Source organism: Miniopterus natalensis, chromosome 4 (assembly GCF_054644295.1).
Source record: "Miniopterus natalensis isolate mMinNat1 chromosome 4, mMinNat1.hap1, whole genome shotgun sequence".
NCBI classification, from domain to species: Eukaryota; Metazoa; Chordata; class Mammalia; order Chiroptera; family Miniopteridae; genus Miniopterus; species Miniopterus natalensis.
Window position 1 is genome coordinate 99,206,414 of NC_142084.1, and position 26,508 is coordinate 99,232,921.

Below are 26,508 nucleotides of genomic sequence, written 5' to 3' on the forward strand. Positions count from 1 at the left end.
ATTTTCAACTTTTAGGTTTATAATAGAAACAGTAAATTTATGTTTCTGGCTAGGTTCCTTTTGTCTTGTGTCACAGTAGTTGGTAGGTGTGTGTTTCTTTCTGCAAGGTGGCATGTGTCTGTGGGGCAGGTGTGTACGGTGCACCTGGTGTGTCTGTGGGGCATGGGCCTGGCATGCACACGGTGAAGGGTACAGTTTGGCATGTCTTCTGAAGCCCAATTTGTTGAAGTATAACATTCAGAAAAGGTCCGGGGTTGTTACGACAGTCCCACGAGCTTTAGTGCCCATTCTCATAATGCAGTTCTGTGAATATCAGGTCTCCTTAGGCTTTTCATTTGACCTGTTGTTAATTAAAGTGTTTTAAATTCAGAAACGTATTGGGTTTTCTTAGTAATCTTTTTGGAATTGACTTCTAACCTAATTACCGTTTAGTTTGAGAATTAGTTCTGAATGGTATTTCACTTGAAATGTGTGGGGACATGCTTACGTTATGGACTCTGCCTGAATTTTCATAGGTGTTCCTGTGTGCCTGAAACTATGCATTACCCACATGCTTTGGACAGTGCTGCATAAATGTTTTCCAGACCAGGCTTCACAATGCCGCGCAGAATTTTCATTTCTTTCTTGTATTTATCTGCTCAATTTATCGGTCACTGTTACAGATATGGTAAAATCTTGCTATTTTATACATTTTGTATTCTTACAAGTTTAAAAGTCGTATAGTCCTGCCGAATGGCTGCAGACTTTTCTTGCTGTACAATGAGGACTTTACCCCAGTGGAACCTTTGCCGTTGCTCCGTCTGATATTTGCATGGGTGCAGCTTCTCTTTGTTGATGGTTTTCAGTTTCTACTTTGAGCCCTGTGGTGTTCCTGTCAGTGGTCCTGGCTGATACTTGGATTTCTTTATGCAACATGATTTCCCTCACCTTGTTATTGGAAAGTCTCATCTACTTATATTGTTCATTCTAATGATTTATCTTATTTAATTTCTTTCCTTTTGTTTAATGTTTTTTTATTAGTCTCATTTTTTGGTACTTTCTCCTTTCCTTGCCTCCTTTTGAATTTATTGGAGCTTTTCCTCATGTTGTTTTTTTTCTCTTTTATTTTTCTCTGTTTCTCTGCTTTTAGTGGTTCCCATGCATTTTTAATGTAGTGGATAGTTAATGATATCCTTAACCCCCTCTAGAACACTTCAGGGCTCCAGGCTTCCCTTAAAAGCTTCTATTATATTTTAGTTATTTTACTGAATTCCTTTTTTTAATTTGTATCTTTTTAATACATAATATAGTCAAGGGATAATATGAAGTATGTTACAGAATGGAGAAGTCCTGAAGCGTGGACAGTGAGAAGCGCAGCTTCTCTGAACCTGTCTGCCGACCGCTGCCTGGAGGCAGCCAGGTTTCTTGTTTGAGCTTCCGGAGACCACGTGTGTGCACAAACGCATGTGTGTTTCTGTGTCTCTGTGGTTCGCACTCTCTGTAACTTTCTTTGTGTGTCTTGTGGGTATTTAAATATGGTTGACCCTTGAACTGCCTGGGGTTGGGACGCCGAGGGATTGAAATCCATGCACACTCAGCTTCCCAGCCTTGAACAGTGTGGTGTGACCCGTGCGGGGCCCCCAAGTCTGTGTGTAACGGGTGCACAGGTCCCTCGTGTGTTCAGGATCAGCTGTGTGTCAGCGTTGTCGCAGCTTTCCTGCCCGCACGGGAGGGGCCGCCTCAGTCCTATCTTTGTCCACCCCTAGCAGCGTTAGGCTCCCTGTTCCTCCGGCCTTTCCTCGTGCATCCTGCGCCCTGTCTGGGGAGCCCGTGTTGCTAGTGAGCAGTGGCCTTGCTTTCCTCTAAGCCTTTAGTCCCATCCCACTGTCCCTCAGTGCGGGTGCTGCGGACGCCCAGCGCTGGTTCTCGTCTGCTCGCTGTCCTGTGCGAGCCTGCGGCCCGGGTGCTGTGCTCAGGCACCAGGACCTGTTTGGGGTACGCCCCGCCCCCGCCTTGGTCTGTGGTATGTGATGGTCTCTAGGAGTGCGGATGTTTCTATCAGTTCTGGAGATTCTCCATTATGATTTCCTTGATTACTTTCCCTTCCTGTCCTTTTACTCTCTTTTCGTAATTTTGATAGAAACCTGTTAGACTCTCCCACTCTGCCTGTCTCTCAACCTTGTCGCTGAGCCCAAAAGAGCCAGGCGGCTTTGGCCGGAAATAAATGGCCAAGATTTATTCACAGCCTGAGGGTTTGCAAATGAGAAACTGGCAGACCACAGCCAGGCTGTCCAGGAGGAGGAGAGTTCTGAGAGTTCACAGTAGAAAGTCCATTCTTAGCTCCTCGTGCTCCCAGGTGGCTGCCACCAAGGAGCACGTTCCTCTCGAGGTCACTCTGCAGGTGTGAGGTCTGTGCAGGTTCCCAGCACGCACTGGTCACCCAGGTGCTGACATGGACCCGGAGGTTCAGGCTGAGCACCCGGAGTCGTCAGAGCCAGAAGAGCGAGCCCTCAGCCCCACCCACCATGCCCCGCACTCCGTCTGCAGCTCTTGCTCAGACTCCGGCTTCTTTCTGGTTTGTTCCTTAGATTGTCTTTTAGTTCACTGACTCTCTTAGCCACACCTGAATTGCTGTTTTACTTACTGTGTTTCCTTTTTAAATTTTTCTGCTTTTACTTTGTTTAGCCTTATTTTGCTTGCACATTTAACTGGTTTGTTATTTCTTTGGTGTATTGTTTCTTACTAATCACTTGTCCCTTCTTTGTGGTCCTGAACATCCCACGCACACTTCTCTGTTCTGCTTCTGACTCTCCTGCGACCTGAGTTGTTGAGTTTGAGTCTCCTAGTTCTTGTGATTTGCTGTCAGCTGATGGTCCTCAGTACCTGACGTTTGCAGCTGGACGCCTGGATGGACACACTCTTCCCCAGCCAGGACCAGGGGCTTGGTTTTGTTTCTGGCTTCTCCCTGTGTGAAGGGCTGCTGTTGACCTCTAGGTGCTTGTTCAGCCCAGGGAGCTCCTGCTCCAGGCCTGGCCTGCCCCTCTGGACTCCAGGTTTGGGGTCAGGTCCTGTGAGGCAGGGCTGTCCTCATCAGGGGCAGCCTCTCTGCGACAGGTGCCAGTCCTCAAGATCTGCCGTGGATAGGACAGACCTTTTCTTTGGGTACTCTGGAGTGCACAGCTCTTCCTGGCTCTGGAGTGTGGGTGATATTGCCATGTATGGCTTGTCACCTTGGCCTCTGTCCCCTCTGACCCTGCCAGCCAGACTTCCTGCCACCTGAAGTCCTTAGGTGATGCTTGCCTGCACCTCCTGGTGCTCACAGAAGGAGGAGGCCCTTGCGGAGGTGACCCAGGGGTCCTCAGAGCCTGGGTCCCTGCCGTCTGTGCAGTGGGGCTTTGGGGCAGGCTGACGGCAGAGGGAGGAAACAGTCAGAAGAGCAACACCTGTTTTTAAAAAAGGTGTGCAGTGACCGAGTCAGGGAGGGAGTGGACCTGTGGAGCTGGGTCTGGGAGTGGGAGGAGCCTGGGAGGAGGTGCCACAGGGAATGTGGCAAGTGGCCCCTGGGGAGTCCGTCCTGAATGGCTGGGCTCCAGTGGGCGGCAGGAGAGTGAATCAGGCCGCAGCTGTGGCAGTGGAGGCAGGAGGTGGGTGAGGATTGCTGCTTCATCCTGGGAGCCATGGACAGCACACGGGGTGGGCGCCAGGCAGGCTGGGGCCCTCGTGGCTCTGGGACCTTGGCAGGCCCTTCATCTCCGTGTCTCTTCATCACCTGGGAATTACTGAGGGGGCTTCTGAAGTGAGGGTGTGCTGGGCAGCAGGAACGGCTGGCCCTTCCCTGTCCGCCTGCTGCCTGTCCTCCCGTTGTCCTGTTAGCACAGGGGTGGGGAACCTTTTTCTCCCAAGGGCCACTTGGATATTTATAGCATCATTCCCGGGCCACACAAAATGATCAACTTAAAAGTTCAAGTTACAGGAGCCTTTTCTCTGCCTGGAAGAAGGGTCTACATGAGACCACATTCAGAAAATTCTTTCCTCCCCTCCACTGAGTCACAGCCTCTTAGGAGCATGTGACCCCACCAGGGAGAACATTCCCTCCCTTCCCTGAATCCCATGCACCTGGGGCTGCTCCAGGCTTGGAGGCAAGTGGTGAGGGAGCCTGCGGCTTGAGTTGTAGAAGGAAAGATGGACAAGGCCTGAAATGAGCAGAACTGTACGTGGGGAGGTGCACTGGGTGTCTGGCCCTGAGGGAGAAGGACCTGACGTGTCTGGGGAGTGGGAGAAGTTTCCAGACCAAGGGGTCCATAAGCTGAGACCTGAGGCAAGGGCCGGCTCAGAATCTTTGAGGAATAGACAGGAGGCAGGTGGGCCTCTACTATTGTCAAGGACAGGGCTTCCCGAGTCACTCACGGGAGCCACAGGGCTGGGTCTGCCCCACCAGCCTCCTCCCTGCCAGGACTCTTAGGGCCTGCCAGCCCCTGGACGTGGGGAGCTGGGGTGGCCATGGTTTCTGCCCCTCCTGTGTATTGCGCTCGAGTGTTCGGGGGTGGTCATCGCCTGCCCACTGGGTCCACATTCCCACTGCCCAGATTGGGCCTGAGCTGCAGGGCTTGTCCCTTACTGGTCATTGGATGGCTGGTGCCCGTCTTCCCTGTGGGGCTTCAGACAACGTGACTTTGCACCTCTGTGCCTCAGTTTCTTTTCCAGAAATCTGGCCGGGACCCGATCTTCATTCTCACCCTGCTCTACACGATTGTCCCCTCCACCACTCTCAGCACCGTCAAGGCGCTTCACTCCCCCAACGTCCATAAAAGAAGAAAGCATCAATTTGCCAAAACCCCTTCTGTTCCTGCCTTCCTTGGGCCTGGGCTCTTATTGGGCATATTCCAGAGCCCCCAGAAGACCTCACCTTGTCCTTGGTGCTGACCTGGTTGCACTTTAAACCTGCAGAGCTTAAGGCACACAGGGAGGTGGGGCAGGAAGATTATGCCCCATAGAAAGGCCTTGAGCTGTCTGTCAATCCTGGTGTCCTTGTTGGCCAGTCCAGTCCAGTCCAGACATGTTGCAAGGCTGGACCCTCAGCCACCGACTCCAGGGAGTGGTTCTACCCTCGTCCCCAAGTCGGGCATTGGCTCAAAACCCCTTTCTGGAGACCGGGAGCACTGGGTGCTCTGGGTGCTGGGTGGGCTGGACGTGCTGGGCGCGCTGGGCGCTCATCCACAGATTGTGTTCACAGTTCTGCCGCCCAGCCGGCCCGTCTAGCCCCTGGTGGAGGGGTCTTGGCCACGGCCTTCCCTGTGGCTCCTCTGGGTGAGCAGCCCGAGTGGCCAGGCTGTGGGTCAGGGCACCCTCCTCTCCTTTGCCACCCTGTACCCAAGTCCTGAGTTCATTTCCTCGTGCCTGATGTTCTTCCCATGCTCTGAGTTGCTGTTAATTCTGTGACAAGCAAATGTGATTGCTTCCAAGCAGGCCTGGTATGCACCCTGGGAGAGGCGTCCGGGGAAATGCATCCTGTTTGTGCTTTTCAGGCCGAGGGTCCGCGCTTCCCCTGCAGGCTGGGCGCCTGGCTGTTCAGCGATTAGTCGTCACACTTGCTCAAGTGGAAACGAAGCAAACTTTTCCACAAGTGGAATCAGTTATTAAAAAGTCGTTAACCAATCACACCAGCACAGTTCAGTGACCAAACAATTTCTCTAAAAGGTACAAACAACAACTTTCAATTTTACATTTTCCTCTCCACCGGCCACAGCTAGCCTGCGATGGAACAGGAGAGGCGGGCGGCATGTGGGGATTTATGGTCAATAAAGGCACCGATTACAGCTTGTTTATGAAAGGAAACCCCTCCCCGGCCCTCATGCAATAGCTCGGTAACCAGCTCGAAGCCATAAAAGTCAATGAGAAGATAGAGGATTTCAATAAAATTATGACACTTGATAAACCTTCCTGTGGAAACAAATTTTCCGCGGATATGTGACCAGTTCCAGTTGGATTTGTAACTTTAATTTTTCACTTATTGAATTTTTTGTCATCAACTAATTATGAAGTCCATGCTGGGTGACAGCTCAGTCAGAGGCCAGGGGAGGAGAACAGGCAGTGGGGCTGCAGGCCCAGGGGCATCGGGGATGGCTCCTCCAGCCTTACCTGAGAAGGAAGGGCTGGTGGCTGGGGGGAGAGCCTTCATGCTCGGAGTAGTAGAGCAGTTGAGATGGGCCCCTTCAGGAGGCACCAACTGAGAGAACCCCAAATTGAGGGGGATCTTGCCCTACATCTGGGAGGGATGCAGGATCTCCATCCTGGGGTCTGTGAATTTGCCTATGAGCCAGTGCTTGTGCTGGCCGTCCCTGCAGCTCACCTGGGTGTCCCTCCCTGGGGGACTAGGGGCCCGGAGGGAGGGGCTGGACCAGCCTTTCTCAGCAGCTGCCCCCCACCCCTGCCCAACTCATCTGTGGGAAGGGGATGAACCTGTCAATACGTAGAGGGCTGTCTGCCCATGTGGAGGAGATGACTCTGCGGTTGTCGTGTGGGCCTTGTCTGGGGGCAGCTCTGACCTTCGTAGTGGGGGCATGGATCTCACAGCCGTCCTCGGAGACATGCGGATTACCCACCTCACTGATCAGAGAGCTGAGGCCAGATGAGCACTGGCCCAGCCAGTCTCCTTACTGGGCTGTGCTGGCCCTGGGCAGAGGCTGGTGCAAGGGATGCTCCTGCAGCCTTGGTTATGGTCGGCGCCCTGTGTGTGAAGTGAGCTCCGTGGGAGCAGGAGTTCCCTGGGGCCAGCGCCATTTCCGTGGGGATCTGGGACCCTTCAGAGAGTCTGGACAGATGGAAAGAGCTGTCAGGTTCTTGGTGATCTGGACACCTGCTGCCTCCGTGCTTAAGTGGCTCTTTCTTGGGAACCTGGCTTTGAGTGTTACTGGGTCAAAGGTCAGGGGTCATGGAGGCAAGGTACTCAAACCACTTCCTAGCCCCACCAGTGATTTCCTGGGCCTGATTGATGAGACTCAGGAAGTCACCCTAGCCCAAGATACTGGCTGTGACCAGGTAGAGAGACCTTCTACCCAGCTGGGGACATGCAGACCACAGGTCTATGGGTCTTTGTGGCTGCTACAGTTCAGGGCCAGGCGGTCAGGGTGCACCCACACCACTCATGGCCCAGACTTCCTGGGCACTGGCAGAGCTTGGGCTGTCCTTCTGAGCAGTAGAGGCCCGTTGTGGCCTGGGTGGGCTCTGCTATGTCAACTTGGACTCTTTGAGGAGCTATGCAAGGAGCAGCCCCAGCAGCCTGTCCCATACTTGATCCCGAGCCCACACTCATGTTCCCGCTCTGTGTGGTGTCCTCTGTCACACTGTTCCTCCAGCGTCACGTCCCCACCCCTCGCCCAACCTGGGCCTGACCACATGCCCTCTGCCCACAGGAGCGGGACGGCATGCGCGCCATCCTGGGGTCCTACGACAGTGAGCTGACGCCAGCCGAGTACTCGCCCCAACTGACCCGACGCATGCGCGAGGCCGAGGACATGGTTCAGAAGGTGCACGCCCACAGTTCTGAGATGGAGGTGAGTTGCCCTCAGCCAGCCAGCCTTTGGCTCTGCCCCACAGGTCTTCAGAGCTGTGAGTACATTGATGGCCACTTTATCGCAGCACATTGGCCTCCATATGGAGCATTAAGGAAAGGAGGTGTGCAGGTGGGCTCCTGTGACTGCTCCCATTGTCCTGGCGTTTTCACGTGGACAGGTCTCTCCTGTCTGCTGCCATGTGCCCTCTCATCCGTTCATGGTGAGGCTGTGCTTTCATGGTGTTCTTTGTGTTGAGTGCTGAGGGACTGGCGGTATCCTCGGAGCTCATTGCCCAGTGTGGTCACCCTGTCTCACATCTGACCACAGCCCTGAGGCTGGCAGCTGGGGCCCAGCCCTGCCACTGCAGGGTCTGAGGCAACTGGCGGACAGGCCCCGCCGCCTCTCCTCTGTCTGCTTCTTCAGTCCTGCCTGCACCGGGACCATTCAGCCTTGTTTGCCTAAGACTGTCCCAGTTTCGGCAGAGAAAGTCCTCGACACCCGTGGTCAGCAGTGTAGCGGGCTGTCACCGAGCCATCCATCTGCTTTCTGAAGTGACAGGAAAGTTCAGGAGGTAGAGAATGCCCAGGCTGGCTGGCTTCACCACCATGCGCATGTTCCCCCGTCGCATCATGGCCATGGGAGCTAACGTGCTGTCTACACTGGGGCTCCTGTCCCTCCCCTTTCCTCCTGGACAGGGTGCTGAGGGCCCTCCAGAAGTTCTCTGCTAGCTTCCTCCCCTCCACCCAGGCCACACTGCCACCTGTCTTCATTGTGATAGAGACTGCTGCCCACAGCTCCTCCTCCCTAAAATCCTCCCTCCCTGATGCTGGGGTTACCCTGGGAACCAGCCTCAGTGCTCTGGACATGGTCTGTGGCCTCCCAGCTTCTGAGAAGATGCCCCTCCCCCAACAGAGCCATTCATGGCTGGGGGTCCGAGGGGCCATGGCTCTTGCTCTTTGGGGTTTGTGGAACAGGATGGTGTATTTCTGGCCATCTGGTCCTTCCCTGTATACCCCTGAACCCTATTCTGGACCACAGATCCCCCTTTAAATTCTAAGGTGTCCCACCCAGGCCTGAGCTGCTTTCTGGGGGGAGGACCAGAGCATATGGAGGTGACAGCTGGGTATTCCTTGGCCAGGCCAGCTGGTCACTGTCTCCTGGCCTTTTGGAGTGTCAGCCCACTGGTGAAGAAAGACTGACTACCTTCAAGTATTGGAAGTAGGCAGCCAGACCCCCTTTGGGAGGTAGAGGTAGTGGCTGGACACAGTGCTGCTCGGGGGTCAGACCTGGACCTCTCCATGCCCGGCTCTCCCATGCCTCCAGCCTCCACCAGGTGGCAGCAGACAGAGCCTGTGGTCCTGCTCCCAGGCCAGGGTGGGATAGGGCTGTATGGAGGGAGCCCGGACAGGACAGGGCGGGGCGGGGTGGGGCAGGGTGGGACTTTCTCCTCAGCCTCAGTTCTTGCTCCTGCTCATCGTGGGACCCCTCCCCTCGCCAAGGCTCTCCTTGAACCTGCTGGAGGAAGGTTTTCAGTCATGCCCCCCAGCCCCCTGTCCCGCCCCTCCTGCCCTCATACCCCTCTCCTCCCCCCCAGTCCAACCTTCCTGTTGCTGGCCCCTCCATCTCCTCCCCCCCATCACCCGCTGACCTGACCTGTACCAGGCGCCGTGTGCATAGGCTGTGTGCTCAGTGGCGCCCTGGCCCAGGATGCTCCTGCCCAACGAGGATTCAGTGGAAACTGGATGGCTGCATGGTGGGGCTATGAGTGTGGTTTGCTCGGTGTCCAGGTGCTTTGCTGGGGAGAAGCTGCAGAGGGGGAGCTGCCTGGTGCATCTTGGGAGTATGGGGCCCTGGGTGTGGGATGGAGATGAGGGTCCTGGTTGGACTGGGTGGCGGTGCCCATGCAGGGTCCACAGGGTCCCCAGTGCTTCTGCTACGGCAGGACCAAGTCCAGTTCCCGGTTGGCTGCTGGAGCAGAGGGGCCACTGCTGTCAGGGCTGCTTGTTGGGTTGGGATTGAGAGTCAGCATGGGGGTGGCACTCGTGTCTGGCAGCCAGAGCAAGGACAGTCTCATTGCTAGGAGTGACGTGCACAGGGAGACACACTAGCACAGGCCCCACAGTGCTCTGCAGGTGGAGGTTTGAGTGGCATAGAGAAGGGGGTGCAGAAAGTGATCCCTTTGGTCCTGTGCTTCCCCGGGCGCTGCCTTGAGCATTGAAGTGAGTCTCATGTGGGCTCTGCAGAGTGTGCAGCCCTCAAAAGGAAGGGCCGGGCTTCTAGCCAGACCCCTCTCTTTCTCTCTCTCTCTTTTTTAACCCTCACCTGAGGATACTTTTTCCATTGCTTTTCAGAGAGAGTGGAAGGGAGAGAGAGAAACATTGATGTGAGAGAGACACATCAATTGTTGCCTCCCGCACTTGCCCCAACCAGGGCCAGGGATCGAGCCTGTAACCGAGGTATGTGCCCTTGGCCAGAATCGAACCAGGACCCGTTAGTCCACAGTCCGACGCTCTAACCGCTGAGCCAGACCAGCCAGGGCTCTCCAGACCAGCCCCTCGCAGCCCACAGCAGACACCCAGGAGAGGCATCCTTGCTCCCAGGAGGCTCCGGGGCCACGCTGAGGCCAACCTTGGGCCTGTAGCTCCCTGCACTTGGCCTGACCCCTGGTCTTTGGGCCAGCTGCTCAAGGACAGGGTCTGCTGTCTCCCTTTGCAGATGAGGGGATTGAAGCCAGTCCTTCCGACTCAGTTGGGGCTAAGGCCTGCTGCTCACTTGCACAGCCCCCATGCCTGTCTCTGGGACATAGGTTGTCTCAGCGGGGGGGGGGGGGGGGGGGCCTGTCTCCAGGAACAGCCCTGAACCTTCCTTCCCAGGCTGTGGGTGCTGCCCCCATCACCAGGCCTCGGCTCTGCCTTCTTGCTTCCAGGGGCCCCTTAGGGGCAGGGCGGCCCTGGGAAGGGAACAGGCTGGGAGGTGCCCTGACTCTGTGCTCACCCTTCAGGTCATGGGGCCACACGCTGGGCCTCAGACCATGCAGGCCACGGGGCTGGTGCCGTCCAGGGCCTGGGGAGGGGCTCTCTTCCTGCTTTATGACACAGAATTTCACGGCAGAACCTCTGAGCACTGCCCACATTTGCAGAGCTTTGAAAGCTGCTCAGAGCTGCCTGTGAGAAGTTCATTAGCTGAGCATCGTATATTGACACACAGTAAAAATTATATAACTTCATAGTCTCATTTGTTAACGGTTCCATAGTGCCTTCCAGACAGCTCATCCGTCACTTGTGCAGGGCGAACAGCAGAGCGGTCCTTAAGGGGGGGCGCGAGGCGCGTGCAGGGAGACACCGCAGCCCCTGGCTCTCCCTCCCGCCTGGCCGGTCGCTGGTCTGGAAGGCAGGGTCCAGGGACGTCAGAGGGAGGGAGAGTCACTGGCCTTTCGGGAACTCGGGCTGTGCTAATGGATGTGGGGACCCTGCCTCCCTGCCTCACCTGCTTCTTTGCTTCTCCCTTTCTGGTCTTCTTGCCCCCTTCCTCATCTCTCCCCACGTCTGCCTGTCTATAGCTTTCCTTCTTTCTTCTGTTCTCTCCCACTGAGTTTCCCTGCCCTCTCTCCTCCATGGCCTCTTCCCTTCCGTCACTCAGCCCCAGCTCCTGTTCCTCTCACTCAGGGCTCAGCAGGCTTTACCTGTAAGGGACCAGACAGTAAGTACTGTGGGCCATGCAGTTAGACCCAGATGCTGTGGGTCTCGGTCCTGTCCCCTCAGCTCTGCAGTGGTAGCTGGAAACCAGCTGTGGGCCAGGTCTAACGGTGGGCGTGGCTGTGTGCCAACGACTTTATTGACAAAACGAGGAGGGCCAGACCCCTGTCCTAGCCCCTCTCTTCATAGATCCCTTCTGCTGGTATGAGGCACCATGGCGATCCGGAGCCTGTCCTACCCTAGTGCTCCTCCAGGGACCTGCCTGTCCCCTGGAGAGAGAGGGCGGGAGCCACAGGTGCAGCACAGAGTGTGACATCGCACCTAGCTCTCCTGGCAGCCCGTCTCACTGGTTGTCAGTCCTAATGTGGAACATGTTTTGATTCCAGCAAAAACATTTCAGTAAAACAAAGTGGATGAGCTTGGGAGATCCCAGTGCCCAACTCTAGTGAAGCCTGTGCCACTTTGCACGGGTTTTATTTATTCCATTTAATAAAGTGGCTGCAGAAGTCCCAGCATATGTCCCGAGTCCTCCTCTGCTGATGGGCCATAAATATGCAGCACATGCCACCTCGGTTCACATCTCAGCCTGATTTGTTTTTCCAATTTATTTAATTAAAACAGATCGCGGCGCTGCTGGCTGCGTGGAGGTCTGGGGAGAGTCCCAGTTTCAGGCTGCAGCGATCCAAACTAGCTGACAGAAAAGCGGCCATCACAGGGCTCCCATGCCCCTCCCGCAGACCTGCCCGCGGACGAGCGTTTATATCACCGGCTTGCCTCCAGCAGCGCTGCTTTCCTACCCGGGCAGTCAGCCGGGCCCAGAGTCCTTTTCTTACTTACGAATGTGTCACCCACATGAGGAACCTGAGATGGCTCTCCTTGTGAGAAGCACAGATGAAAAGTGAAAATCCCGAGCCAGAGTTAACATTGAGCTGTATACAAAAGGGGAGCGGAGGAGAGGAGGGCAAACGGGAAGGGAGTGGCCTGGGCTCGGGGATGCCTGCGTGGGCACACCAGGGGACCTGGGCCAGTGGCCCTTAGCACCGCGTGACACACTGGCTCTGGGCCAGGCAGAGGCGGGCAGAGCCGAGGCTGATGGAGGTCCTTACAGAGAGAGCCTTTCAACAGCAGCAGTGGCTTCCAGTACGAAGCTGCTGCGTATGCCGGGTTCTTCACGTTCTCTGTTCAGCTCTCCCAGCTTCACAGGGGTGAACGATGCTCTAGCAGGTGAGGGGCCTGACTCGCAGAGACCCAGCCTCCCCGGCGCTGCTGGGGCGCAACTGACGCATGTACACCGTGTGCGTTGAAGGTGTCCAGTGGGGTGTTTTCACGTGCACAGGCACAGTGAGATGGTCAGCTCGCCCAGCTGATTTGCATGGCCATCGCTGCATAGTCCATATTCTTTCTGCGAGAACCTTGAAGAGCAGCTTTTCTTACCAAATTTGGAGTATATAGTAATTACGATTAACCATAGTTATCACGCTGTACATGAGGTCTCCAGGTCTTCACCATACCACGGGAGTGTCTGCTCTGACCGACACCCCCACCCAACCCACACCCTGCCCCTACAACCACCATTCTGCTCTCTGTTTCTATCAGCTCAGCTTTTTCAGATTTTTAGATAGAAGTGATATCGTGCAGTATTTTCTTTGTGTCAGGCTTATTTTATTCAGCACAATGCCCTCCAGGTTCACCCTTGTTGTTTCCAATGACAGCATCTACTTCCTTTTCAAGGCTCAGTAATATTCCCTACTTACGTGCCACACCTCCTTCTGTTCTTCCTTTGGCAGGAACGTGGGTCATTTCCATGTCCTGGCTACTGTGACTAATGCTGCTAGTGAACGTAGGAGTGCAGATATTTCTTCGAGATCTGATTTCATTTCCTTCGGGTATATTCCCAGAGGTGGGATTGCTCGGTCACATGGCTCACAGTTCTAATTTTAGCTTCCCACGGTGGCTGAACCAATTTACATTCCCTCCAGCAGTGCACAACGTGTCCTCACCAGCACTGTTGTCTGCTCTTTCACGATAGCCTTCCTGATGGATGTGAGGCAGTGTCACATTGTGGTTTCTGTTTCGGTTTCTCTGCTGATTAGTGGTGCTCAGCACCTTCCCATGTACCTGTTGGCCATAGGTTTTCTTTGGAAAAATTTATCTTCAGATCCTTGGCCCATTTTTTAATTGGGCATTTGTTCTTTTGCTGTTGAGTTATAAGAATTCTTTATAAATATTGGATATTAACCTCTTATCTGATACATGGTTTGCAGATATCTTCTCCCATTCCATATTTTCTCCCATGGCCTTTCATTTTGTTGATGGTGCCTTAGCTGTGTAGAAGCTTTTTCGTTGGATGTGGTCCCACTTGTTTTTTTTGCTTTTGTTGCCTGTGCTTATGGTATCTAAGAGATCGTCATCAAGATGACTGTCAAGGAGCTTTGTCCCTGTTTTCTTCTAAGAGTTTTATGGTTTCAATCTTTAATCTATTTCGAGTTGATTTTTGTATACAGTGTATGATAGGGGTCCGATTTCTTTCTTTTCTGGCTGTCCAGTTTTCCCAGCACCACTCAGGGAAGACACTGTCCTGTCCCTGTTGTGTGTCCTTGGTGCCTTTGTCAGGGTTGACTGTGTATGTGTGGATTTATTTCTGGGCTCTCTGTTCTGCTCTATCTATGTGTCTGTTTTTATGCCAGTACCACGATGCTTTGATTTCTGTAACTTTGTAATATAATTTGAAACTTCGAAGTGTGATGCCTCCAGCTTCTTTCTTCTTTCTCCTTTCTCAAGATTACTTTGACTCTTTGGGGTCTTTTGTGGTTGTGTGAGAATTTTAGGGTTTGTTTCTATTTCTGTCAGAATTGCCGTTGGAGTTTTGATAGGGATTACATTGAATCTGTAGCTCACTTTGGGTGGTACGGGCATTGCAACATTGTTACTGCTCCCAGTTCCTGCGCCTGGGCTCTCTCTCCATGCCCTCCTTCAGCTCCTGTCGTCAGGGCTCACAGTTTTCAGTGGGCACGTCATTATTTTATTGTTTTTGATGCTGTTGTAAATGGGACTGGTTTATTTCTTTTTCAGATAGTTTATTGTTAGTGTATAGAAATGCACCTTATCTTGTATGTTGATCTTTTATCCTGCAGCTTTACTGAATTCATTTACTAGTTCTTAGAGTTTTCTGGGGAAGTTTTGTTTTCTATGGATAATACCATGTCATCTTCAAACAGATAATTTTACTTTTTCCTTTCCTGTTTGGATGCCTTTTATTTCTTTCTCTTGCCTGATTGCTGTGGCTGCGACTTCCAGTACTAACTGGATCACAGTGGTGAGAGTGCGCAGCCTTGTCTAGTTCCTGATCTTAAGGAAAAGCTTTCAGTTTTCTCCGTGGAGTATGAGGTTAGCTGTGAGCTTGTCATATGTGCTCTTTATTATGTCGAAGTGTATTCCTTTGGTACCTAATTAATTTTTATCATGAAAGAATGTTGAATTTTGTCAAATATTTTCTGCGTCTATCGAGATGCTCGTAAGATTTTTGTCCTTTATGTGTCGATGTGATGAATCACGTTGATACATGGATGTTGAACCATCCCTGGAGCAAACCCACTCGGTTATGGTGTGTGGTCTCTTTATTGTTGAATTCAGTTTGCAAATATTTTTTTGAGAATTTTTGCATTGGGGTTTATCAGGGATGTTGGCCTGTAATTTTCTTCTCTTGTGACAGCCTTGTCTGGCATTGATATCAGGGTAGTGCTGCTCTCATGCAACGAGATTGGAAATCGTCCCTTCTTGATTTTTGGACGAGTTTGGGAAGGACTGGTATGAGTTTTCTGTAAATGTTTGGTAGAATTCACCAGTGAAGCCATCGGGTCCTGGGCCTTTCTTGGTTGGGAGATTTTTTTGCTGATTCAGTCTCCTTACTAGTGACCAGTCTGTTCAGATTTTCTGTGTCTTCCTGATTCGGCCTTGGCAGGTTGTATGTTTCTGGGAGTGTTTCCGTTTCCTCTAGGTCCTCCAGGTGCTGGTGTGTAACGTTCACACGAGTCTCTCTCTGTGCGTCCTGTGTCAGTCTCCTCTTCCATTTCTGATTTTATTTATTTGAGCCTCCCTTCCTTTTTCCTTAGCTAGTCTAGCTAAAGGTTTGTCAATTTTGTTTACCTTGTCAAAAACCAGCTTAGTTCCATGGCTCCTCTCTATTCCCGTCATGAGTGGCTGTCTGAATCAGTGCTATGGGTGTGACAGCTGCAGGCTCCTGCTCTGCCCCCTCACCGAGCCCCCCGTCCCGTCCTTTGCTTCCGGTCACACTGCTGGAGTGTGGACTTGGGCACTGGTCTCTGGTTGTCCAGCGTGGCTCTCAAACTCCAGTGCACATCGAGCAGCCTGCAGGGCTTGTGCAAGCACATGTCTGCTGGGTCCTCCCGAGTTCCCAGCTGACGCTGCAGCTGTGGTCCCCAATGTAACCGCCTGGCTGCTGAGCGGGATGGACTGAGCCTGCACAGGGTCCAGGTCAGCCCTGTGGAGTGCCCGGGGGGGCCCTCTGAGCATCTGGTGGTGCCCAGCGCACTCTAGGCCTGAGAGGGGAATCAGCTGCTCCGATTGCAGCGTGGGCCTGGCCGGATGGGTGCCTCAGTCCAGCGCAGCCCTGGAGCGGGGTCTCTGTCAGAGCCCAGGCTCCTGCCCAGGCCTGCCCTGTGCGCTGCCGCCTGCTGGCCTCTGGTTGCACCTGCAGTTCGTTCTCTGGCCTCTGTCCACGTGGGGTGGGCTCCCTGCTGACCCTTGGGGGCCACTGCCAGGCAGAAGCCATGAATGCGTCTGGGTCCTGCCACCTGGAAGGGGCCCCTGATGACTGGCCGGCGGGTGTGTCTCCTCACACTTTGTTCCATGTCGTGAAATAGAGCAGAAAGGCAGGAGGCACGAGGCTTCCGTCCTGTTCTCTTCGTATGACCTGTCACCTCGGGGCCCGGCTTTCCCTGGGCTCCAGCCTCCCCGCTGTAAGGTGTGTGGGAACCGTGCTTGGTGCTCTTGGATCCTCTCCAACCCGGCCATCAAGGAGTTTTGTGACAGCCTATCACCAGCCTTGGCCGACCTGCAGGGACAGCCTCTCCTCTGTGCCCGGTTCCGACGTGCTGGCAGGTGCTGGGTCTCCCACAACAGCTTCTCACTTCACAATAAAAATAGCATCGCATGCTGGGCGCTGCCTCAGCCGCCTCAGCCGTGCCTGGGTGTGGGGCTCACGGTCGGGAGCATGTGGTCACCGGGGCCCGAAGGAGCACAAGTTCCCGCCTGCACGGCTCTGCGATTGCTGTGGGCAGATGGCGGGCGCTGTAATGGAGTGGCGTCTTCTCCCCCACCTCGTCCACCTCCTGTGCGCTTCCTCGTGGGACCTCCTTGGGAATGCCAGGCCCTGTGTCCGAGACCCTCTGGGGCGGCCAGTTCCTTCCTTCTGAGTCTGCTGTGCCGCTCACCGCCCAGCAAGACCGCACCCTCACCGCCTGGGAGGGGTGGCTGAGGGTCTGTGAGAGCTGAGGCTGTTCCAGGTGTCTGTTCCCTTCAGAGGATCCTGGTCCCCCACTGCCCATCCCAGCCCCTCTGTGAGGGCCTCCCTGCAGGGGCCTCCTCTGTGATCTTCCTCATTCTCTTATTCCAGGGGAGGAACCAGTCTGGGGCAGGTGAGCGGTCAGGCAGGGCCACCCAGAGTGAGTGATGTCCATGTCCTAGTGCTGGGCACATGGTTGTGCCCAGTGAGAGCCCCGTGTGTGCTTCTGCAGGGGTGCTGGGGGCGCCTACCGAGCGGTAATTATAACAGTGGCCCCATGACTCCCTTGATACATTGATTTTCACTGTTTTCTGGGGAAAGTGTGTGACCGGTTCTCATTTTGTGAGTGTGTCCCAGCCTGGTGGTGCTGAGGAGCTGTGCAGGGGGATCCACATGCAACCTGAGGCAGCCACGCAAACTATGATTGTGGCTTCGAGGCTGGGCAGGGGCATGTGAGTGGCTGGGGCCTTAGCCCAGTAGACCCAAGTTTGGGTGCTGCCTGTCACACGGTGGCTGCCGTGGAGACTTAACACACAGCTGACTTGCCCAGGCCCGAGGAACCAGTGGCCCGAGCTCCCACCCGGGTCAGTGAGACAGCAGGCGTCCCATGATAGGCAGGGTCCAGGCTTGTGACTTGGCCAGGCACCGTCGTTGGCTGAGTGAAGGGAACATCCCGTGTCTATGTACCAGTGGCAGTGGGTCTTCTACCTGGATCCCTGAGTCCTGTTTGGTCAGCTGTGGTCAGGGTGTTGGGTTTTCCTGGACATTGGCGCCTCATCCTCCGGAACCAGAGGTGACAACTGCTCTGCAGCTCTCTCCTGGGCACCAACCCCACCTGTCTCCACCCACAGCTGCCTCCGCAGTCACTTTCTCACACAGGCTTGGGATGGGCTTTCCTGAGTTATGTTCCCAGCTGCTCTTGGTTCCCTTCCCTCCCTCAGGTGCCTACTCCTGCTTTCCAGCCCCATCAGGTGTGGGGTGGCAGAGATGGGGAGGAGGCCCACTGACTCCACTTTCTGTCTTGTCTTAAAGGCTCAACTGTCCCAGGCGCTGGAGGAACTGGGCGGCCAGAAGCAGAGGGCAGACATGGTAAGTCCCTGAGCCTCTCCCCACAGGGGTCTCCGTGCGCAGAGGGAAGCCAGGGCCTGGGTGGCTTAGATCCTGGCCCAGGCAGAAGTTCTTGTCCCCATCATGATGTGTCCTAGAGGCGCAGTGTGGGTCCCTGGCAGCCATGGTCCCTTCTTATTATCAGAAAACATCCCTTCCTTCATGTCTAGTCCCTGGCCCTGAGCAGGCCGCCCTCCAGGTTGAGTGCCATGTCCTTGGGTTTCCTTTATCCATCCAGTCCTTGCTGCCACCACCCATTTCAGGGCTGGATAGACCTGAAATGGGCCCACATGTGAGGTGGAGGACACCGGAGGATGGGTCGGGACTGGGACGAGGCCCAGGCCCAGCACCTGGGAGCCCACGGTTGGCTGTGCCAAAGCCTAGTGGGTGGGAGGTGAGGGGACTGCAGGAGCTCGATGCCGAGGAATGGTCAGACTGAAGGTAGAGGGTGAGGGGTCAGGGGTGACATCAGGGGTTGTGGAGTAAGGGAAGATGGAGGTGTGCAAGTTTGGAGGGAAATGTTAGGGTCTGAGATGCTGTGGATGTTGGGTGCCAGAGTGTCCTTGCGTCCTTGTAGTGAGCACGGTACCGGGAGGCAGAGCTGAGGCTGGAGCCTGTCAGGCTGCTCCAGCATCCGGACATGGGCCTGGGAGGGGCAGCCAGGGTCAGGAGACCAGGGAGGGCCGTGCTCTGGCCAGGACTGCAGGGGCCACCGCCTCCCTCCCATCATAGGGTCCTGGGGGATGAGGGGCTTCGGGGCAGCTGCCATTCCAGCCTGTGTTTGTTCTTACTTTTGACCACACAGCTTCAGTTTCTTGTGTAAAGCTCCTATGACTTTAAAATCCTGACACCTGGTCCCTCCTCCAGACAAATGAGAATTCACTGTGGGGTCATGACTGCAGGTGCAGTGTGGGACCAGGGGCAGTTTCTCCCAGAGGATTCTGATGGCAGCTGGGCTGGAGAGCATCCTATGGGCCTTGCGCCCCAACCTGCCCCAGGCCACGGGAGCCCAGGTGCCCTGGCAGAGCTCTGGGTGAAGCATCCTTGACCCGTGGCCCCTGCAGAGGCGGGCCCCCCCTAAGCTGACTGCTGGCCCTTCCGTCAACACTGCATCCCTGGCACATGGGCGGGACACTGCGAGCGCCTCACATTGGTTTTTTTACGCTTGGCTTTGGACCTGGACTGGGCTGCAGCTGTCTCCTCAGACAGGTTCTAATCTCAGCCTTTGACAGTCTCACCGTCAGCCCATTTCACGGTGTCCATTTCCCGTCTCTCCTCCCCCTATTAGAGGGAGACGAGAGGCGGCTTGCTGCAGGCACACTCACCTGGGGGCCAGGAGCCTCTGTTCTCCCCCCAGCCCCCCTCAGCATCTGGGGTGCCTTCTGCCCCCCTCTCAAGGAGTTAAAGGCCAGTCAGGCGGTGCAGGGGTGGGTCTGGAGTGACAGATCTGTTAGATCCTTGGGGAGCGGCACCCCAGTGCAGCGTGTTCCATTTGGTTGCAGGTCAGTTTCTGCTCTGCCGTGATCTGAGACTGGAGGGTAATGGGCCCAGAGCTCACTGGGAGACCCGGAGTCTACCCTGGTCTGGCTCTGCTGCCCTCCCACCCATTCCAGTGACAGCCTTCTGCTGGGTGCACCAGGGCATCTGGTCCTAGGACAGCAGGGCTCCGGGTGGCCACAAACTGTGCTCATGCCTCTGTCCGGTTGGCTGGGCAGGGCCCGCTCCTGCGACATCTCCCAGCCTGCAGCCCCTCCCCTGCTGACTCAGTGTTTAGGAAAGGAGAAGGAAAGAAGGAAGGTTAAACATCTTTGGCTAATTACAGGTGACAAGACTGAGACAGTTGACTTTCTGTTATTAATTAGGAAGCCCGTGCTGATTAGTCAGCACACACACAACCCATGCTTTTCTCCAGCACAATTACTGTCACAGGGAAAGCTGTCCTGGGCCATGCTGTGCTGTTAACACACCTCACCCTAATTAGACATGGCCAGCAGTGGCTGGAGAACTTGTAAGTACACAAAGTCCTGTAATGTTTTATGTACTTCTGGGAGTGAGAAGAGAAGATAGGTCCCCTGAGCTGTGAGGAATTGGTCCCTCTCAGCCCCATGTAATTAGCTGTCCTCTTTCTTGAGTCCTGTCTCTCCTCAGTGCTTCCTCCTGGCTGCCCAGGGGGCCCTGTGGGCTGGCAGGGCCTGGCAGACGCTGCTTGTCCCTCTTCCTTCTGGATCCCAGGGGCGGTCGCAGCAGTGTGATCGTGGCTGTGCATGTTGAGGCCTGTCCCATTGCAAAGAAGGAGCAGGTTCTCTCAAGACCCATCTTGTCCGGTGTGCAGTCCTCTGTGGCCTTCCTCCCACTTGGCTTTCCCAGCCTCAGGCTCTCACCAGAAACCAACAGCCATGCTCGCTCTGGCCCTGACCAGAGAAGCCAGGACCCCTGTGCAGGGCCGTGCACCCGGGCTTTGCTGAAGCTCTGTCCTTCTGAGTGCCAGTGTGGAGGGCCAGCAGGTCCTCACGGGGAGTGTGAGCGTCCTTTGGTTGATGCTGCCAGTCATCATGGCCAGCTGCCTCCCAGGGAATTATCGAAAGAACCTCCTGGTTCTATGACTGACAGTGAGTTGTTTCACCTGGATCCATCCTGCACAGAACCACATGCCAGGCTGGAAGAACCCCACCAGGACCGGGGAGCTATGTCCCCAGTGGGCAATGCATGTCGGGAAGGGCTTAAGGGAGTAGGTGACCGCTGGGACCAGAGGAGTGGGTTACCTGGAAGCCAAGAAGATGATTTTTTAGTCTAGAAAATAAATTTCTAAAGGTGTCATTTCTGGCCCTTGATTGCAGAAGATATTTGGATCCCCTCCAGAAGAGAACTCTCAGGCAGAGGGACACACATCTGTCTGGACAACCTCAGCTCCGCCGTCTACGTTACCAGAGTGTGTGTGACATCCCATGGCGTGACCTTTTATGTCCTCTTGAGGCATTTTCTTAGATGCCCTTATGTTTTCTCTCCCAGGTGAACTTTGGAGTTCACTGGTTAGGCCTCATGTAGAAATGCTGCTGGAGTTGCCTGTGCTTGTAGATCAGTGTGGGCCAGTGTCTGTGTGCTGGCTGCCCCGGCAGACCTGGGGTCCCTCTGCGCTGCAGGTCGCATGTCCTTCCCCTGACTCCTCACTGTCCTTTGCAAGACTTGCACATTTCTAGTTAGGTTTATTCCTGGTATTTCATCATCTCTAATGCTTTTTCCTCTGGCTGTTGGTTCTACACTCACCCTGGGAGACAGGAGAAGGTGGCACTTCAGACTTGGAAAGTGAAGATCCCAGTAGCCTCACCCACCAAACTGACGTCTGGGACAGGCACAGAATGCAAATCGGTTAACTTACCTTTAAACTTTATGGGAATAATTCTAGACGGGGAGAATCCTGCCCAGCAGACCTGGCCCTCCGCCAGTTCCCAGCACTGACGGTTTGCTGTCATTCACACTTCCCGAGTCTCTCAGCTCCCAGGCCTTACTGTGCGCCAGGAGCGATTCTGCTATTTCATTATCAGGTTCTCAGAGTCATCGCCAGCCCCGTGACCATCCCTGTCCAGGCCTTTGCTTCACGGCTGCTGTGGGGGCTTGGAGCGTCCTCAATTCTCTGAGGCCAGGGTCTGCTCTGCCACAGAGAGGACCCCGGCCCACTGTGGGTGCATCTCTGCTGCCCTGGGTGGAGGGGTGCAGGCATCACATCTCTCTACTCTTCTGTGATTGGGCTTCCCTGTGCCTCCTGTGCCTGGGCACACAGGACTGTGTTTCTGAGACCCAGTGAAGGCCCACCACTGAGGAAGCTCAGAGGAAGGCATTTCTGCAGTGAGAACTTTCAGACTCAGTTGCTGCCTCCTCAGCAAACGTCCCCACCCAGCACCATGGAGACATGAGGGGCCAGAAAACCCTTGGACTTGCAGTCAAACCTCTGTTAGTGCTTGTGTTTTCTGGAGGGGCTTTCCACTCTCAACCTTTCACAAAACTGTGACACCCACCCCTAGGTCAACACCTCTCTGGGAGGAGGTGGCCTGGTTGACCTGTTTAAACCTCTGGCTCCTGTTGGAAGCAGAGCCCAGATGCCTCTCCTCCGTGTACAGGTGGGGACAGTTTTCAGCTCTCTGAGGAGCTGGAACGTCATGGGTGCTGTGCCCCCGTCATAGGTGCTGTGCCCCTTCAGGCTCCTGGTGGGGTGAGGGGCCTGTACCGCTTCCAGATCTGAGCAGCTTTCAGATTTGTTTGTTTTTCAGTTGAAACTCTAGCTTTCTATAAGACTACCTCTTGGGGCCTCCCTGCCCTCTGCTGCCTTAGAGCTAAGGCCCAATTTGCTCGCCATGTACCTGCCTGTCACTGGTGGCTGGGCTGCCCTGGAGCCTCTCCAGCCCTAATGACAATGGCCCCGCAGCTCTCCAGGGGATGTTCCCTGGGTGGGCAAGCTGGGGATTCCAGTAGGGTTCTCTTTCTTGGCAAATGTGCTGAGTTAAGAAATGATAAGCTGGCCTTTCGGGTACAAATCCAGCTTGGACATGCTCTCTAGCTGGGCTGCTTTTTCTGAGGCCAAGGTGGGTGCTCTGCTCAGCAAGGAGTCTGTGGTGAGCCATCTGTGAAATGGACAGGGAAGGGGAGTCAGCTGGGATCTCTCTTACCCCTCACCTGAGGTAGCACCACTCAGAGCTTCCTGGGTGCTTGGTGGGTTCAGTGCCAAGTAAGAGGACCCCCAGTTCTGATCTGATCATAGCATCTCCCCTTCTCTGGGTGGCCAGAAACACCTGCCCAAATAGGGCTTTGGGGAGGAGATAGCGGCCTGAATCCCTGGGATGTGGACCTTTGAGTTGTGAGCTCATGAAGGCCCAGGGTCTCAGCTTGACGTTGCCATCTGTGGTTCTTGCACAGAGCGACGGTATGTCAGCAGGTGATGGCACGGCCTGGGTGTGTGCGCTCCTCACTCTGCACCTGCTCAGCAGTGGTCTCAGGAGTTCAAATTGCTGTCGAAGAGGGAGGTCACATCCCCTGCTCTCCTGCCTGGCAAGGCCCAGGATGGACCCTGTATCCTCCAACTAGCTCAAGTACACCGTCTCTCTTTGAAGGTGGTGCTGTACTAACCAGCTACCCTCCAGTAACATTAGCATTAAAGGGTCAAGATGCCTTGGAGATGTGAGTGCAGGGAAGGATGCGGGAGACTTTGTATCTTACAAAGACTCTGAGCTTGTTCAGGGGGCAGGGAAGGATGCGGGACACTTTGTGTCTTATAAAGACTCTGAGCTTGTTCAGGGTGCAGGGAAGGATGCGGGACACTTTGTGTCTTATAAAGACTCTGAGCTTGTTCAGGGTTCAGGGAAGGATGCGGGACACTTTGTATCTTATAAAGACTCAGCACCCTGCGGGCGGCCCCTGGGAGCAGGCGCCCCCCCTGCAGTCTGTAGTCTGTGCCCTACCAGGAGAGGTGAGCCCGGATCCCAGAGCCTAACCATGAGAACACCTACGTCCACTGAGTGATTCCACAGACTCGCCAGCTCTGTCAGCGCCCGCTGGAGCCGGGACATGGAGCAACTGGCTGGTGGGCAGGTAGGCTCGGCCTCCGCCTCGGCCTCTGCAGAGTTCACCTTTAGTGGGACTGGCAGAGGGAATAGTCAGTGTGGTGTTCACTCTGCAGGCGAGGGTGAGGCTCTGGTTGGCATGTGTGGGGACCCAGTGTGGGTCGTAAGCCTGGTGTGCTGGTGTATACTGGCCTGGGCTCTGGGCCAGAACATGGGTATTTGTAGTGTTTCTTCCTGTTTGGGTAAGCAACGTGTGCATGGTGCTGACTGAAGAACATAAAACACAGAGGCAGTGGTAGAAACCAGTGTCCTGCTCTGACCACCGTGCCCTGGAGGCCGTTGGTGTTGCATTTCCTGTGTGAGCAGACAGGCTGTCTGGTTTCGTCTGTGGGCTATCTACTTTCTTCCTCGTGCAGCCTTGTAACACAGAGGTTACTCCCCTGTTCAAAGCCGAGAAGACAAAGGCTCAGAGAGTTTCGTGTCCTGAGACCGTCAGGGAAAGTGCTAGAGCAGGCCTCTGCAGCCTGCGCTCCTAGCATGTTTCTGTTGCCTCCAGGGCAAGGTTGGCTTGGTTGGCCGGGCCCCCAGAGGGGTCAGTTTTTCCCCACACCACCACTTACAGGGCTAGGGCTGGGCAGGCCTGAGATGACCAGCTCCCTGGTGCTCAGCGGGCCCACCGCCAACCCCACAGCTTGTTTGGCTCCAGGAGGAGTGTGGAAACGGCAGTGAGTGTGGAGCCCTTGGAGCTGAGGCACCCACTTGGCTTTGGAGGGACAGTAGCCTCCCATGGCCACAGCTGCTCACCTGCAGAACAAGGAGCAGGGGCTTCAGAAGGGGCTGTGAATCTGAGCCTGGCTCACCCAGGGCCTTCAGAAGCTGTGGATTTACTTGCCTGGCTCCCTGTGTCGGTGCAGCCTGCTAGCAGCTCCCCAGGGCAGCAGCGGCCGGTCTGAGCAGCAGCCCCCACTCCCTGGGCGCTTGATTCGTTTGAAGCAGGCACTGCTGGTAATTATGCCTCTTAATTTAGCAGAGGAGCCCAAGAAAGGAATAGAAATCTGTGTATTAGCCTCAGAGATTGGAAGTGGGCAGGCCGAGCCCTCTCTCTCTGATCAGTTTGGAAGTGAAGCAGGAAACTGGCCAGGGTAACGCTGGTCAGTGGTTCTCTGCACAGCGCAGGCCCAGGACCCCACCCCAGGCCCCGTCCCACCCGCGCCTTGTGCCCAGCCTGCCGCAGCCGCAGTCCTTTCCCGGGAGGTGCATGTGCTTTACAGTGGGTCCTGGAACAGGGACTCCCTGGTTCTGTTGTCCAGCAGGGTTGCTCAGAAGATGCAATCCAGTAAGTCCTGTGTCTTTTTTAAAGCAACTCCATGCATATTTTTCTCTGTGAAGTGAACCAGGTGGTTGCGGGCTACAGGGTTAATGCATTTCAGTCTTCACATCACCCCGTGCCAGCTGACAGCAACGTGGACCAGCTCACACTGGCCGAGGGGCCTCTGGCTCCGAGCCGGCCTGGCTGAGGGCACCCCCCCCCATCTTCCATGATCCAGCTGCTCCCAAGGTCACCCTCTGAACCTTACGCTCAACTCCCAGCAGCCTCTTTCTAACCTGGACCGGCTCCCTCCTTTTACACACACACGCATATAAACAGCTTCTTAGGCTGAATGACCGGTAGGTACACGACTCTAGATCTTCTTTCTGTCCGGGTGGACTCCCTCCCCTGCGTGTTGACTCTGGCTTTTCAGAAACCGCCGCGCCCGGCCCCGTGCACCTGCCAGCCGCACTCCCGGCCACCGGCTGCTTTCTGTCTCGGGGCGGGCGGGGCTGGCCTGCGTGCCCCGGGGAGGTCGGGCATTCCCTGGCGTCCCGTGGCTCACGCACCCTGTAGTCCTGCCTGCCTGCAGCAAGCAGCTCCTGCGTGCAGAGTTCTCAGCTGGGAATAGGCTTAAAAGGCGTGGGAAGAAAGGTCACGGCAACAAGTTGTCAGAGTTAGAAGTCGTGGCCCCTCCAGCGTGGGGAGTGTTGATGGAGAAAAGGTGGGTATATTTGATTCATCAGGTACTCAGCGCAGGAAAGTAATAGAAACTGTCAAAACAGAAGTGTATCGCATAAAGTTAAGTTATGAAAGCCATTAGCACACAAAAATACAAACTGTTCCAGTATAAGTAAAATTTCACACAAAGTGGCAAACAGGACAAAAGACCACAGGGTGAAATGGTTATAATGAAGTTACAGAACAGAAAACATGACCAAATAGTAGAACAGGAATAAATGCAAACGTGAGAATTATTCACGACCCTAGTACAAAATTAGTAGACAGCATCAAAATATAAGTGGGCTAAACTCTCCATTTAAAAGGAAAAGATTTTCTTACTGGATGACAAAGAGAAACCATAAAGGGCTGGAAAGTCGGGGATGTGAAGGCCGCGCCGGCGCCAGGTCCTGCCGGGAGGCACCGGGCCTCGTTCTGATTGCGGTGAAGTTTGGATTCCAGGCCCTGAAGCGCTGCAGGCAACGCAGGGAGGTGGTTCTTCCTGACGAGGGTGCCGCTGAGTATCTGTGTCCGCCCAGGGATCGCCGATGTTCATAAAGCAGAACGAGATTCACAGGGAGGGAACCGCGGAGGATACCAGCAACAGAAGAATTTATTTCACTTCTTAGTCCATAATATAGCATGTGAGCAAGGAATACATAATAGAAAAAATAAAAGATCTGTGTAAAATATATGTAAAAGAAAACCAACAAAAAAACCTTAACCCCAAAACTGAAAAATGCTCATAGAAAACATCCACAAAAATTAATTGTGTATTAGATAAAAAAACCTTTACGAATGCAAACAGGCTGATTGATGTAGACAACTTTCTCTGATCTTGATGCGATGAAATGCAGAATTAAGAACAAGACCAGAAAAATAAAAACTCCTAACACTTGGAAATTAAAAAAGAAAGGAAAATAGAAACAAAAACAGAACAAAAATCTGTCTTAAATCAATTTGGAGGTCAAAGAAGAAATACAATTCAAAAGTGCCTAAAATCTAGACAGTACTCGTAATGAAAACACTTCCCCTCAGAGCCCACGGGATGCAACTAGAACAGTGCTCA

The 26,508-nt window shown here is 54.6% G+C and overlaps 1 protein-coding gene across 1 annotated transcript in view; it reads left to right on the forward strand.

Annotated features, from left to right (window-relative positions):
• MAD1L1 (mitotic arrest deficient 1 like 1) overlaps positions 1 to 26,508 on the forward strand; it is a 219,740-nt gene that overhangs the window by 131,261 nt on the left and 61,971 nt on the right. Inside the window, exons 12-13 of the mRNA XM_016212966.2 lie at positions 7,392 to 7,532; positions 17,784 to 17,840. Of these exons, the coding sequence (XP_016068452.1) occupies positions 7,392 to 7,532; positions 17,784 to 17,840 (198 nt within the window). The remainder of the gene's footprint in view (positions 1 to 7,391; positions 7,533 to 17,783; positions 17,841 to 26,508) is intronic.